The sequence below is a fragment of the Meriones unguiculatus genome, chromosome 6, assembly GCF_030254825.1.
Source record: "Meriones unguiculatus strain TT.TT164.6M chromosome 6, Bangor_MerUng_6.1, whole genome shotgun sequence".
In the NCBI taxonomy this organism is placed as follows: Eukaryota; Metazoa; Chordata; class Mammalia; order Rodentia; family Muridae; genus Meriones; species Meriones unguiculatus.
In genome coordinates, this window is record NC_083354.1 from 37,716,163 (window position 1) to 37,731,881 (window position 15,719).

Genomic DNA, 15,719 nt, shown 5'->3' on the forward strand with positions numbered 1-15,719 from the left:
ACTTGCTCATGTTTGCTGGAGACCAGGAGTCTCTGCAGAGTCGCCTGGAGCTTGGCACGCTGGCAACATGGTTTTCTGCGGCGTCATACTACCAATCAGAGCTCAGCACACGCAAATCCTGTTTAGGGAGCCAATGAGTCTGCCTGCGTTACTTACAGGACCTCCGGATGATTCTAAGGCAGCTGTGTCTGGCAACAGGTCACAGATGATGCCGAATGCTGCTGCCTACTTTAGACATATTTTAACACCCACCCCGTATGCAGATTCCCATTGCACTGCCTGCTGGGAATAATGGGGTCCGTTGTGACAGCTTCCGTGTGGGGCTTTGGTTGCTCAGAAAACGTCAGAATAACTAAGTTTCAAGTTCTTAGCACCACCTTGGCTGAGAGCTTCGTTCTAGTGGGGATCACGGGAAGGACTCCACAGTGGCACTGAGGGAGGGCTGGAGTGCGTGAGGGGGACAGACACGGTCGTTTGAAGTCCTCCCTCATCAGGAAATCCGGACACTCCACCTGGGGCCAGCCCCCCAAGTCCCATCCCCCCATCTCCCCTCATTTCCAAGATGACACATGGACGCAGAGGCCGTGCGTCCTGTTAGAGATACACAAGGCCTAAGACCCCTGGGTGCACTCTCCGGCGGGTGTGTCACAAGGCTCCACTGTAGCTCACCAAGCACAACTCAGTGAAGTTTCTGCAAGCATCACACAGAGGCCAGGGACATGGGGACTAAACCAGCTTCCCCGCCTTTGCATCCTTACCTCCCGTGGGACGTAAGATTGTCTGGGACGAACCGTTCTTACTGTCATGCGAGTCCAGTCATTCATGCTCCTTCCTCAAAGAAACAGCCAGGCGGACAGCCAGCTCTGGGCTGGCCTGGTCGTCCATCAGCAGTGTGTAGATGCCCCCTAGTGGACAAATGGAGATGGTCGCCGTGTTGCTGAACAGACCCATGAGGCAAGAGCTAACAGAGGGCTGGAAGAGTGAGCCGCTGGCTCTGGAGGAAAGAACTGAGCAGATGTGGGAAGGCAGCAGGTTAGAGTCAGTGTGCTTCCAAGAAGGAAATGCACTTCTCTCTTACTGTCTCCAGCGTTAAGTATCAATAACCTGATTTATTCGAAAAGAATGCCAGAAAGAAACAAAATTGTGCTTGGTTGTCTGTGTGTGTGTGTGTGTGCATGGGAGGCCACGGCCTCCTTCTTTTAAGTGTGAGATCACAGGCCAGGGAAAGAGCACGGCTGGGTTCGTCAGTTGCATAAGTGGGGTCACGTGCGCTGTAGTCATGGCTTGATGGTAACATACTTGTCCAGCAAGCATGAGGTCCCGAGTTCAACTCCCAGCATCCACATGAAGAGTTTGACCTAGTGGTGCATGCTTATAATCGCAGCGTGGGGAGGCAGAGCCAGAAGGTCAGAGAGCCTGGGAGAAGTGACAAATCCCAGGTCCCAGTGAGAGGCCCTGTCTCAAAAAATAGGTGGATGACTCCTGAGGAACACCACCTAGGACTGGCCTCAGGCCTTCACTCACACACTCTCTCTCTCTCTCTCTCTCTCTCTCTCTCACACACACACACACACAATCATCATCATAAATTGATACAGGGCTGCATGTGGTCACAGCCATTGTTGGCCTGCTGTGTTGAAACAGACCTGAATAGTATGTCTAACACACAGCATAGTAAATTCCTCAGGTTCAGTGACACTGTGAGCCTCTCACATCTGTGGCCTACGTGCCCAGCCCCATGCACGGTTGAGAGTAGGCACTCAGGGAGGGCATTGCTAACCCGGTTGGCTCTGACTGACCTCTGGAACTTGGCAACTTCGTTGCAGACTTTCCCAGAATGCACTGAGTGACAAAAAGTGTGCTCTCCAAATTGGCTGCTTAAGGCATCACAGCAGATAGGGGCTAGCTGCCATCCCCGTTTTCTTTTCTAATTTGTCTCTGTCTGAAGTGAACCGGGCTGTGACGTGAGAGGCCAGTAGGTCAAACTGCTTTGTGAGGCGCACAGAAAGGGGAGGCCAGCCTGGGTGGCACAGGGCGACAGCAAAGCCTCGTGGACTTCGGAGGCTACCTCCTGGGACACGGCCTCAGGATTGTGTTTGTTACTTCTTGTTGCTATAGTAGAATATCTGAGCTATTCTGTAGCATGAGGGAAAGATTTGTTTTTAATTACGTATGCTTGGGGGATTCGTTTACATAGCTGTGTGCATTTGTGGGTATGTGTTCATGTGTGTGGGCGTGTATTTGACATGGACAAGTCGCGCTGGGCATTTTGACTAATGACTTTTCTCTGCATTCCACTCTCTTCCTTTATTTCCCACCTCTCTCTGCACCGCCTCTGCTATTTCACAGGTCCTGGGGCTGCTGGTGTGGACGCTCATCGCTGGCACAGAGTATTTCCGAGTCCCTGCTTTTGGATGGGTCATGTTTGTGGCTGTCTTCTACTGGGTCCTCACCGTCTTCTTCCTCATTGTCTACATCACCATGACCTACACCAGGATTCCCCAGGTGCCCTGGACCACGGTGGTAAGGATGCCTCAGGGGCTGCACCTGCCCAGGGCTACGGGGTGGGAAAGCGAGTGTCTTCTTGTGGACTGGGGTCACCCCTGCTCACAGGGCGGCCACTGCTGGAGCAGCCAGAAGCTGCATGCGATTTCTCCTTACCCGATGGCCTGAGGGTGAAGCCAGTCGCAGTGGAACAGTGCACAGCCTAAAAACGAACCAGTTCTCGGACAAGCTCAGGGGAGAACTGGGTTCTGCCACAACCCCAGTGTCTCCTGACTGACAGTCCTTCAAACTCTGTCCATCACAGTTTAGTGCTCATGACCAATGAGAAGGGAGCACGGCAGGGGATCCGGGGTAGAACCCCAGGGTCTCCTGACTGACAATCCTTCAAACTCAGTCCATCACAGTTTAGTGCTCATGACCAATGAGAAGGGAGCACAGCAGAGGTTCTGGGGTAGAACTGGAATGTTGTGTTGGTGTTAGCTTTTTTAAAACCTCTTTTATTTACGTTTTTTTCTCCCTACTCCACCCCAATCCCTTCCAACACCCTAACACCAGGTAGGAAAGAAAAGGGGTTAGTGGGAGAGGGGCACAGTTCTCTTACCTGCTTCCTGCTGGTTAGGGTCGTCGGGTTCCGTGGAGCCAGTCCAGTCCTCGTTTCAGATCTCCGACTTCTTGTCTCACAACAGCAACCAGGAGCAGCAAGGGGGAAGCAGGAGCAGCCTTGTTCTTTCCCTTCTTCTACTCTCTGGGCTCTGGCGTTTGCTCTCTCTCTGGAGTCCTCAGATTTGAACTCTCTGCAGCTGGCAAAGAGCTCCTCTCAGAGCCCGCACGAGGCAAATAGTCTGCTGCTGTGGACCATCTGAACCAGTCCCACACCGCACACCTGGGACCAAAGCCAAACCATGTTTATGTCCACAACAGTGCTAGAAGTATTGGTTTGTGTGCCCAGCAGCCAAGAAGCACACACGCACGCACATGTACACACACAGAATAGGAGCGCACCGGCCTGGCATGATTGAGGTCACGCATCTAAACCCTGGCACCACAGAAACATGAATGAAATTAAATGAGCGTCTTCCCGTTTGGAAGCAAGAGGAGCTGAGGAGTTTAAAGTTTTGTCCCGGCTCCAGGCAGCATGCCATATACAGGACAGGTGATCGCACAGTCTTCAGGCACCAGAGCGCTTTGGAGAGCAGGCGGTCTTGACAGGGAATTGGAAGTGGCCGCATCACTTGGTAGACTGCTTGCTGTCCCGCACGAAGGCCTGGGTTTGTGCTCAGCACATATAAATCGGTGTTGTTGGCAATAAAACAGTATAGGGCTAAAAAGCATTTATCACAGCGGTATTATTCAACCCCTCGATCACAATTAATAAGACACAGATGCCTGTTGTATGTTCTAATTGCCTTATTTACCTTAGGCTGGGCAGGTATTTCTGCCCATGCTATCTCAATAACCTCCCTATCCATCTCCCAGCCCCCATCCAATGCCATCCGCCTTAACCATTCCTATTGCTCCAGCCCCTGACACGGGACTTCTGAAACAGTCCGCCTGGTAGAGAGTGGGTCACTTCCTCAGTTTGTGACCTGCCCGTTGGGGCTTAAGTTCTCCCCAGTGTGGGAAGGTGGTTCAGACTTCATGGCTCAGTCACTCCTCACAAACTCTCCTCTGAAATTGGTATCTGGTACAGGCCCGTAGCAACCTGCCATAGGACACCGAGTGGACTTTCTGCCTCCTGTGGAGAGACAGACATCCTCAGCGGGTCAAACGTCCCACACTGAGGGCCCCAGTCACACAGGCTGGAGGTTAAACAAAGAGCGCAGGCCAGCCAGGCTTTTATCTGCCTGCGCCTTTATCCCAGAGAATACACAGTGCTTTCACCGCGAAGCAGGATGGAATTTCAGGAGGGATCTGTGGCCTCCCTCCTTCCTCTTCCCTCCACAGAGCAGCTGGCTACCTTTGTTAGGGTTCTGTGTTCTCTGAAGCTCGCATCCACAGCACGGATGTTTGAGAGCCAACAGGAGCTGGAGGGCCTAGCAAGTCCGACCTGCACCTAGGTGCCAGCCATTCACAATAGCAGGGCAGCAGGATGTTCCTTTCCCTTCACTTCTGTAGCCTTCGTTCTTTTGCTTTAAACTCTGGAGCCATCTGGGGAGCTGGTTTCTTTGTATTGTTGTTGTTTATGCTTTGTTTGTTTGTTTGCTTGAGACAGGGCCTCAAAGCCCAGGCTGGTCTGTAAGTGGCTGAGAATGACCTTGAACCTCTCATCTTCCTCACCTCACCTCCAGAGTGCTGGGATTACATGCATGCACCATGAAACCGAGGTTACCCAGGGCTAGGGATGGGAGCCACGGCTTCACAAATGCTAGGCAAGCATTCCACCAACTGAGCCACAGCCTAGTGGGGACTCAGTCTTTCTACTTAACATTGTTCTGTTCAAATTGGATTCTGCTTGGATTATCTCATAGCAGGTTACTGTCAGGCAGCCAGGACAGGATTCCTAACCCTGAGGAATCTATAGTCTTAAAGGGCCAGTGTGCACAGGAGGCTGAGATGGGAACAGGGGTTGCGGCTCCCCTCAGAATGCCAGCATCTGTGTCTGGAAGAGTTGTGTGCCTTTTCCTTCCTGAGGAAGAAAAGATTGTGTCCTCTCTTCTCCTGAATTCACTCCTGTGTCTCTGGCTTCCTCAGTGGCTGTTGGCTCTCCCCTACCTACTCCCTCTTCATGTTTAGAGTGTGGTGTCCTAGAGTTTTGAAAGAGTAACTGAAAATCTATTACCCGCCTGACTTTTCAAATCCCCATTGTTAAAGAGCAAAGAAAAACAGCGGAAGCCAAGGTGACAACAGCCCCCAAAGGGCCCTGATGTTATCTGCTCTCTCTCTCTCTCTCTCTCTCTCTCTCTCTCTCTCTCTCTCTTCCTCCTTCTCCCATTTTAAGAAGTAGCTGTGAAGCTGGTGGTGGTGCATGCCTGCGGCACAGCACTGAGGAAATAAAAGTAGGAGGATCAGAAGTTCAAGGCCAGCCTATGCTATGGCCTATGCCTGTCCCCAAAACACACACACACATACATACATACACACATACACATACAATTAAGAAGTAGCTTTACCTAAATGTGCCTCCCCTGGAACCGGGAGACCAGGAGAACATGGCCCTGTCAGAGGACATGGGCCAGAGGACCACGGCTGGGGCTGGGGTGAAGTAGGAGATGCTGCATAGCCCGAGGCCCGCCTTCCTCTGCCAGGATCACCATGCTGTGGTTCACAGGAGCTGGGGACCAAGAGCCAGCAGAGGAACAGCAAGGGTTAAAAGGCCAGTGTGCAGTCAGGGGACCCTTTCCAGGTAGATGGCATTATTCTGGACTGGAGCTGCAGTGGCACCCTCTCCTCTTGCAGCCGCGTCCTCTTGGCCTTCCCTAGCTGTCCGCTTGGCTCCCTCATACAGTTCCTGCCCTTTGTGGTCCCCCTTCTCTCAACGTGCTGACCCTCTTCACAGGGCCTGTGCTTTAATGGCAGTGCCTTCGCCCTGTACCTCTCAGCCGCCATAGTGGATGCGTCTTCTGTCTCCCCAGAGAAGGACAGTCACAACTTCAACAGCTGGGCAGCCTCCTCGGTGAGTGGGTCCTCCCAAAACACCACCCGTGTCCTCCTGAGACTTCCTCCCAAGGCCTGTTCGGGGTCAAGGAGGCAGGTGGGTCATCTGCAGGGGGGAAAAAGGCCTTTGCAACGGGGACGGTAGAACAGTTGACTGGTTGATGACCAACAAGGCATTAAAACTTACAGGCTGGGCTTGGGTTAACACAGCAAGAATGAGCCAGAATATGGCAGTAGCTGCCCTTCTACAAAGGATCTGAGTTTTCCTGCAGAGGATGAGGACCAGTGGCCGGCGGCAGAGGAGGGTGATGGCTGAAGGCTCGGCCCGCAGGTGGGAGCCTTGTAGGGCAGGGTGAATCCTTAGCAACAGTGACGGCCTCCCTCCCTGCCACTGATCTTCCCTTAAGTGTCCATGTGTTTCCTCCTAACTTCAAACAGAAACGTTTGAATTGAGATTCACACACACGCTGGAGGCTGAGCCCCGTCTGAGGTTACCTGAACTAGATTAGGCCTCCACACACAGCTCCAGCCTCACCCCTGGGTGAACTCCCTGATGCTGTAAATGAAAATGATGTTGGGCTAGGTGATGTCATTATTTGCCTGATAATTGTTACGGTGGTATTATTAACCCGCTCTCACAGTCAAAGAAGACACAGACGCCTGTTAGGTTTTATAAGTGCCTTATTGACCTTGGGCCGGGCAGATATTCCACCTACGCTGTCTCAGTAACCTCACCATCCGCCTCCCAACCCCCATCCAACGCCATCTGCCCTAACCATTCCTATCTGGGCTGCCTGCCATTCATAATCCCAAGATACTTGCTTATATTTTTCATCTTGGTGTCTTCTCCATCCACGCCATCCTGGGAGTCCTTCCTCCCAGCCCATGTGGTTCCTTCTCCATGCTAACCCATCATGGCGTCATCCCTCCATCTCTTTCATGTGATTCTCTCCTGCGCCTCTCTGCCCTGCCCGATATAGGCCTTTAATCAACCAATCAGGTATAATGTCTTAGGCAGGCTTCACAACAAGGATAGGTTTATCTAGGCAGAAACCAGATCTTGAGGGCCAGTAATTAGTATCAAAATGCAAGCAGCAGACCAACCCCTGAGGAGTCCTCAGACCTGTCCCAGAAACTCAACCAGCACAGCTAGAGCACACCAGAAAAGAAGAGCAGAGAGAAGGATGGCTCAGTGGGTAGCTACAGGTGCCACCATGCCTCATAGTCTGAGTTTGGTCCTAGGGACCTGTATGGCAAAAAGAAAGAACTGATTCCACAGGCTGTTCTCTGGCCTTCACATACACGATGATGATGATGATGGTGGTGATGATGGTGATGATGATGATGATGATGGTGATGATGGTGATGATGGTGGTGGTGAATTTGAAAGAAAAGGCTATTGAAGCAATAAAGAAGGTTTAGAGAAGGAGGCCTGGATGGTCAGGGCAGTTTGAATGCTTGACAGTGGGGGAAACAGTCATTTGCTAGCCCGCGTTGAGCCCCTCTCTCCCATGCTTCACCCCCACAGTTCTTCGCCTTCCTGGTGACGATCTGCTATGCTGGAAACACGTACTTCAGTTTCGTAGCCTGGAGATCCAGGACCACACAGTGACCTCACCTTCCGGTAGCGGAGAAGAACCCACACCAGGACGATCCCACTGTAAAAACAGTTGTAGCTATAATGTATATTTGCCCAGAACTGTATTTAACTAATGTTTTTATATCTTAGTTAAATTACCTCCTAGTGGCTTGTTACAGTTAAGCTGGATTGGGGAGTGCTGTGGTTTCTAATGAACTCTGAGGTCCCCTGACTTTCTCATAGGTTTTATTTTCTTACACAATGTATAAATAAATTACTAAACATTAAAGATCCGTGGAGTTTGTAAAGCTAACTTTTTAAATTACATTTTTTTTTAAGTATGTGGAGGTGTGTGTTTGTGTACGGGTGTGGGCACACTAGTGTGTCACATGCTGAGGTCAGAGGGCAGCTCGCAGGAGTGCGTGCTCTCCTTCCACCCTGCGGTTCCCAGGGATAAAACCCAGGATGTCAATCATGGCAGCAGGAGCCTTTCTTTGCCCATGGATCCATCTTCCTGGCCTAAAGCTAACTGTCCTCCACAAAGATAGATGTTTGTGCTTGGTTGTGCTTGGTGTCTGTGTGTCTGAGGGGGACATCAGATCTTTATAGCTGGTGTTTAGGCAGCTATGGATGAGATTGGGTCACCTGCAAGAGCAGCGAGCGGCTCTTACCTGCCGACATCTCTCCAAAGCTGATGCTGACGACAGCAGGCTAAATGGTCCAATACCCTGGCTAACGCTGACTACGGCTAATAAGGGGCGCACCCACAACCTGGCTTCTGCGGAAGCTGCCCTAGTGCACAGCGCTGCTCAGGCAGCTGTATTTGTCAGAAAACACTGTGTTTGGTCACCAGGGCAGGGTGGCAGGAGAGATCTGTCTCTTCAGGTCTGGGAACCACAGTGCTAGAACCTCACATGCTAGCCCATACCCTAGGTCAATCAAACGAGGCATGGCCCTGGGCTCAGGAAAGAGCTCTTACAAAGAAGTGCTGCTGGGACGGGCTAGTTTATTCTAGAACACGTTAAATTAAGTGTGTTGCCATTGAAAAAAATCCATAGGTACAGGCGCCTTTAAACCATGTTGCTGAGGGCTGGGGAGATAGCTCCATTGCCTTACAAGCAGAGGACCTGGCTTTGCTCAGAACCACATCAAAAACAAAAACGTCGGACATAGGTACTTCAGAAGTCCCAAGTTCATCCCTGGAGTAATGGCGCACACTTGCAAGCCCGGCCCTGGGGAGGGAGAAGCTGGAGGCTGACCCTGCCCCCCCCACACACCCTGAAAAAAGTCAGGCCTGCTAGTGCACTTTTATGTCTGGTGGTGAGCCGGGCCTTGGACGGCTGAGCCATCCATCTCTCCAGCCTTGGTGGTGCGTTACAATCCTAGCACTATCGAGGCAAAGACAAGCGGACCCCTGTGAGCTTCTAATCAGCCAGCACAGCCTACTTGTGAGTTCCGGGCCAGCCAGTGAGAGACTCTGTCTCTCACGAAGGTGGACAGCACCTGAGGAGCCATATCTATGGTTGTTCTCTGTGGTGCATGTGCGCTCACACACACACACACACACACACACACACATCATCATCATCATCATCATCTTGCTGATCCCAGAGATGTGTGTGCCAAAATGTCTCCACATCTCAAATCGTTACTGTGACTCCATGGTAACCTCTTTAGCAGCTCTGTCAGATGGTGGGAGAAGTCAGATGAGCCAGGTGGACGCCACCAGAGGAAGAATTTTCAGGCAGGACAGTTCCTGCTGGTACAGCAAGCGTCTTGGGGTGACTTTTCGAAACGAGAAAAACCACAGAAGCGTTGGTGGGCTCAGCATCCTGCTCAGGGCTGAGGCAAGCAGACCTTCAAGATGTCTGACTGGCGCTGGGGCTTTCCGTGGCCCCTGTTCAGTGCTGTTTCTTTCACCTGTGTGTTTGGGTTTGTCCTGTTTACTTGTATCTCCATGGCATCGCTGGGACAGCCTGAAAAAACAGCGAATAAAGCTGCAGGCAGTTCTCAGGTTGCTGCCCAGCCTGCTCAGCACCTTGCAATGAATTCAATCATTTTTGCTTGCTCTGCTGGTCTAAATGGTGAATACATTCACGGCCCACGTGGACCAGAGCATCAGTCCTCAACCTGTGGGTCAAGACCCTTTTTAAGGTCAAATGACCTTTTCGTGGGGTCACCTAAGACCATCCGAGAACACAGATATTACGTTACGTTATGATTCTTAACAACAGCAAAAATAAGGTTATGAAGTAGCAACAAAAATAATTTTATGGTTGGGGGTCATCGCATGAGGAACTGCATTGAAGGGTCGCAGCACCAGGAAGGGTGAGAGCCACTGGTCTAAAGGGAGAATGCATCCACCACTGACACTCTGTCCTCACCACCACGACGGCTAGGCAACAACAAAGCCAAGTCTCAGAAAAGAAAAAAAAAAGAATGTCTCCTGTAGGCTCCTATGCTCCAGTGCTTAGTCCTGCTTAGAAGGGATTAGGGGTGTGGCCTTGCTGGAAGAAGTGTGTCACTGAGGTTCCAAAAGCCCAAGCCAGGCCCAAAGGTTCTCTTCCTGCTGCCTCGGGTTCTGCCAGCTCCTTTTCCAGTGTCATGTCTGCCTGCGTGCCACCATTCATCAAGCCATGATGATAACGGACTGCCCCTCTGAAAAGCTAAGCCAGCCCCAGTTAAATGTTTTATAAGAGTTGCCGTGAGGGCGGGGAAGGCCTGGAGATACGGCTCAGCAGTTAAGGGCACTGTGGACTGTTCTTCCAGAGGTTCAGCAGGTGGTTCTCTGAGTTCAAGGCCAGCCTGATCTAAATAAGAGTTCCTGGTCGGGGCTGGAGAGATGGCTCAGAGGTTAAGAGCATTGGCTGTTCTACCAAAGTTCCTGAGTTCAATTCCCAGCAACCACATGGTGGCTTACAACCATCTATAATGAGATCTGGCGCCCTCTTCTGACCTGCAGGCACACATGCAGGCAGAACAATTAATAAACAAACAAACAAACAAATCTTAAAAAAAAAAAGAAAACTGGTCGATCTCACATACATACATACATACATACATAGAAAGAAAGAGTTTATTTATTCAGTCCCCCCCCCCAAAAAAAAAAAAAAAAAAAGAGTTACTGGTCAGTCAGGGATACAAAGCAAGACCCTGTCTCAAAACAACAACAACAAAAAAAGGAAGTTTGGGTAGTCATACTGTATTTAATCCCCAGGTCATCAAAACCAAAATAAGTTCATTAAAATAGTCTTGCAAGTTCTTTCTCTGTCCTCTCTCACTCACAAAGCAAGGACAGCTTCCACGTGCCCACGGATTTTGTTAAGAACTTCATACTGCAGTCAAGGCTCCATAAAAGGGCAAAGAAACAGTCGCGTAAAGAGGTGTTTCTGGAACCTTCTGAGGGAAGCCCTTTTAAACACAAGGGAGACATGACCACAAGTTCAGGGGACCCCTCTGGGGTGAGCACGACCTTCCGTCGTCCTTGCTGGAAATCCCAAAGACCACCGTCAATAGCTTCTTACCTTCTGCCTCTATCTGTGGCTTCTCAGAGGCAGGCCCACAGCTCCCCTGACAACCCAGCAAAACAATAAACTTTTTTTGTTTTTGTTTTTTTGAGATAGGGTTTCTCTATGTAACCTTGACTGATCTGGAAATCACTCTGTAGACTGGCCTCGAACTCACAGAGTTCCACCTGCCTCTGCCTCCCTGAGTGCTGGGACTACAGGCACAGGCCACCACACCTGACTAATAAACATCTCAACCAAAAGAAAACTTTCTTAAAAAAACAAAACAAACAAACAAACAAACAAACAAAAAAACCCAGACCTTTCCGGTGAATCATCTCCCAGTTTGCACTTTTAGATGACAAGATGGTTCCAGGCGGCTGGTGTCAACAAGAATTCCAGGAGAGGTGCTTGTATCTACAAGGACTGATGCATCAGAGCTGCGGTGGGGAGGTTGGAATGTTGGAGGTCCTCAGACAATTACCTTACCACAGGCTAGCCCCCACCCCATGGCAGTTCTTTGCTCACCTCTGTATCTGGTTAGCAACTTGAAATCTGTGACTGACAGACGAAAACCTTTGGAATTTATTAACTTAGCAGATCACAGGCTTCCACACCCCCAAAGCTAAGAATGTCCTCAGCCGGCACCCGAGGCTGTAGAGAAGCTCTCCCATCCTGCCTCTCTGATGTAGCCTCTAATGTATTTTAAACTTGCCTTGATTTATGACCCTCTTTGTTCTGTAAAACTGTAGAGCTGCTTCCACAAGGGAAGATGGAATCTGGGTTAACCTGAACTGTGTTCCAGGGCCATGGTCACTCAAATTTGGCTCCAGAATGAAATCATTCTAGAGAGCCTGAGGCTGGCAAAGATGGCTGCAAGCCTGGCCCTTCTCCCCCATTCCCTCTGTCTTGCTAAAAAAAAAAAAAAAAAAAAAAACCATTAGATTACATTCCTAAAGCTAGCCACCAAGGTGTGCTTCCTTATTTGATCACTTCCTCCTCCTGAGGCTGACCACCAAGGTCCAGCTCTCAAAGTATTCAAGTCAAGCAATCAAAAGCCCCCTTTAGCTCACCTAATTAACATGCCCAGTTAAAATTAATCATCCTAACACGGGGTTTCCCCTTGTTCCATTATAAACTGCCACTTTCCTACAGGCCACTTCTGTCTCCTCTCCAGTCATTTTTCCACATCCCAGACAAAAAGCCTTCTCCCTAGTCCTCTGTCTCCCGTTGTCCCTTATTCCCTGCCCTTTTTCCCCATGCAACAAATAAATCTCCTTTGTGCTGAGAACTTGGTCTCAGGGTTCCTTTCATGAAGTAAAATCAGCTCTTATTCTTTTAAAAGTGACAGTTACACTTGGGGGTGGGGGTTGTTTTTGTTTCGTTTTGTTTTTTAACTAGATTTTATTTGATTTTTTTTGTTGTTGTTTTGTTTTGTGTTGTTGTTGTTGTTGTTTTGCAACAACTGAGCACAGCGCTGCGGACTTCCGCCAGGACCTAGGAGAAACAGGCGAGCCTGAATCCATGTTGGTCTACATAGCGACTGCCAAGCCAGCCCAGGCCACACAGGGAGACCTGTTTGAAAAAAATAAAAGAAAATATGACACTTCTTTGTGAAAACTCCATGGTAGGGCTGGCAAGATGCTTGCCACCAAGCCTGACGACCTGGATTCAATCCCTGGGAAAAGAGTAATAAAAACATTTTTAAGGTAACAGGATGAAACCTGTTACTTTGTATGCTCACCCAAAAATTGTCTCTCCCATTACTTGTGCACAACATCTTAGCCTTCCTCAAACTTTCCTGGCCTCTGGGGCAGAACTGGGTGGGATTTTAATTTAATGTGTTTACCTGCTCCGGGCAAATCAATAAAATGCCTGAGGCATTTCATCTTTTGCCATTGCTATTTCTAATCCATCCCCCTAATGATAAATATTTGGCTAGTATTTGAAAACTGAAAGAAAATTGAGAGATGGAATGTTCAATAATTTATTTTCAGATTTTTAAATTTCTCTCTTCACCAGAAAAGAAAGATCCCTTCAGGGTATTAACGCAGAAGAGATTTTAATGCAAAATGTATCTCTGTATGAAGACTGAAAATACACCCAGGTGAAAATCCAATTCAAAGTCTGTGTCTCTGTCCCGAAGACAATTAGTGTTTTAATTGAAAAGACGGCGTTTTGCAGGAAAAATGGGCTTTATTGAAATGTAATGGAAAAGATAGATTTTCAAAGAAATAAACATGGACATGCAATGCTAGGGTGTAAACAGGTGAGTATACACTCAGGAAGTGGTGATCCCAAGCCCTGGAAATGTTCAGTGGGTAAACGTGCTTGCTGCACAGCCAAGAGGACCCGGGCTGGCACCCTTGCACCCACACAGAAAGCTGGCCGAGGCAGCCATGCCTGCAAGGAAAACCCCTGAGACTTGCTGGCCAGTAGAGCCTGCTTGATGAGCTCTGTTAGAAATAAAATCTAGGGCTGGAGAAATGGCTCAGAAGGCTGTTCTCCCAAAGGTCTTGCATTCAATTCCCAGCAACCTCATGGTGGCTCACAACCATCTACAATGAGATCTGGTGCCCTCTGCTGGTGAGCAGGTGTACATGCAGACAGAGCACTGTATAATGTAAAGGAATAATACACACACACAATTTTTTTTTTTTTTTTAATTAAAAGGAGTGCAAAGGCATCAAGGAAACATATCACCTAACTAGCAACAAAGTGAGTCCGGGACACCGAGGACTACACAGAGGAAACCCTGTCTTGAAAAAAAGGAAAAAGCAGATTTTCAAAGGTGCCTGGAGCCAGCTTGGGTCGGCGACAAATGAAAAGAAAGCACCAGAGGACTGCCGAGGCTTGCTGATCTAGCTTCCCCCATCCAAACTCTGCGTAGTTGTCCACCCACCCTCTCCTGCCCAGACTAGAAATTCAGAGTAGAAAAGAAGCTTGCCTGCAAGGTTATGGCTCTGATAACTTGAAAACAAACAACACACAGACGTCACACACCTTTAATCCCAGCACTCAGGAGGAAGACACGCCTGGAACTCTTGTGAGGTCCTGGTCTCCCTAGAGAGTTCCAGGGCAGCCACAGTTACTTAGTGAGACTCTGTCTCAAAAGCAATTATGCAAAAACAAACAGGAAGTGACCTGTAAGCAGGAAGCTGTGAAGGACCAGGTCAGACACCTGCCCCGGCATGGGTGACCCGGGATGACAGGTGAGATGTTATTGTATGATGCTTTAAGATGGAATATGTATAAAGACAGGGACTTGGGATGTATGAGGGAAGGATGGATTGGGGGTTTCCCAGAACCATAGGGGTAACTTTCGGCTGAGTGTATCAGCAAGGTACACAGTCTGACCTCCAGCTAGTTTAACTTTATTGGCAATTTAATGTTAACTTTATTTATTAACCTTGTTGAGCACCAAAGAAAAGATTTTCCTTGGGCTGGAGAGATGGCTCAGTGGTTAAGAGCACTAGCACTGGCTGTTCTTCCAGAGGACCAAGTTAACTCACATCGCCCAAACGGCAGCTCCCAAGTGTCTGTAACTCCAGTTCCAAGGAATCAGCGCCCTCTTCTGGCCTGTTCAGGCACCAGTCATACACACGGAGCACAGACATAGATGTAGGCAGAGCAGCACCCATACACGTACAATAAGTAAGTTTAAAACTCAAAGTCTATTAAAGCAACAACAGTCTTAAGGCAGGTGCTGGTGGCACACAGCGTTAGTCCCAGCACTCAGGAGGCAGAGGCAGGCAGATCTCTGAGTTCAAGACTAGCCTGGTCTACAGAAAGCTCTACAACAGCCACCGGGCACAGAGAAACTCTGGGTGGGGGTGGGGACACGAATTAGGATTAAGCCTGTGTTGCATGACCCCTAACCCTGAGACATGACCAAACATATATTCATCCCAAGTCCAATAACAGAGCAGAAAACAAAAACGCTTCCTTGAGTCGAAATAACCTCCTCCTTGCTTAGGCTGCTTTCGCCAGGCATTTTCTCGGTCCGGAGAAACTAACACACCCAGGGCCATGAGCCTCCCTGCACCGCAGGGAGAGGGGGCAGAGCAGGACACTGACATAGGTACGGCGGGACACGTGTGCACTCCACCTGCCCCGGCGCTGAGGCTGGGGTCCCGGTTAGCTCCACCTGGCAGCTTCACTTGGCCTCCAGTCGTCTAAAAGGAGCGCCTCTGTGGGGTAAGGTACACACCTTTTCATTCCAGCCCTGGGCGGGGCGGAGGCAGCAGCATTCCTGCGGGTTTGAGGCTAGCTGTGGTACCCAGTGAGAGCTTGTCCGTCGTCTTGTCTGTCTGTCAGATAGAGGGAGGATGGGGGAGGGAGGGTCGTGATTTGATGGGCCTGTTTCTGTTGCTGTAGGCGAGAGTGGCACAGGTGCGTGCGCCTGTGCACACACACACAGGCACTTGCACACTCAGAGACGAACAGCGCAGCACGGGACACTCGAGCATTTCACCCTGCTGGTGTCAGCACCCAGCGGCAGCCGCCCCGACACACACACACACACACACACACAC

The 15,719-nt window shown here is 49.8% G+C and overlaps 1 protein-coding gene and 2 long non-coding RNA genes across 3 annotated transcripts in view; 1 reads left to right on the forward strand and 2 right to left on the reverse strand.

Moving 5' to 3' along the window:
• Positions 1-7,991, forward strand: part of Cmtm8 (CKLF like MARVEL transmembrane domain containing 8) — a 46,065-nt gene extending 38,074 nt beyond the window's left edge. The window contains exons 2-4 of the mRNA XM_021635745.2: positions 2,350-2,523; positions 6,002-6,118; positions 7,628-7,991. Of these exons, the coding sequence (XP_021491420.1) occupies positions 2,350-2,523; positions 6,002-6,118; positions 7,628-7,711 (375 nt within the window). The 3' untranslated portion in view covers positions 7,712-7,991. The remainder of the gene's footprint in view (positions 1-2,349; positions 2,524-6,001; positions 6,119-7,627) is intronic.
• Positions 764-5,817, reverse strand: LOC132654642 (uncharacterized). Its single transcript, XR_009592300.1, has 3 exons — positions 5,616-5,817; positions 3,107-3,388; positions 764-905 (listed from the first exon to the last, which is right to left on the reverse strand). It is a non-coding gene; the product is annotated as an uncharacterized LOC132654642 (long non-coding RNA).
• LOC132654641 (uncharacterized) lies at positions 7,992-15,657 on the reverse strand. Its single transcript, XR_009592299.1, has 3 exons — positions 15,395-15,657; positions 11,507-12,759; positions 7,992-9,654 (listed from the first exon to the last, which is right to left on the reverse strand). It is a non-coding gene; the product is annotated as an uncharacterized LOC132654641 (long non-coding RNA).
• Positions 15,658-15,719: the final 62 nt, after the last annotated feature.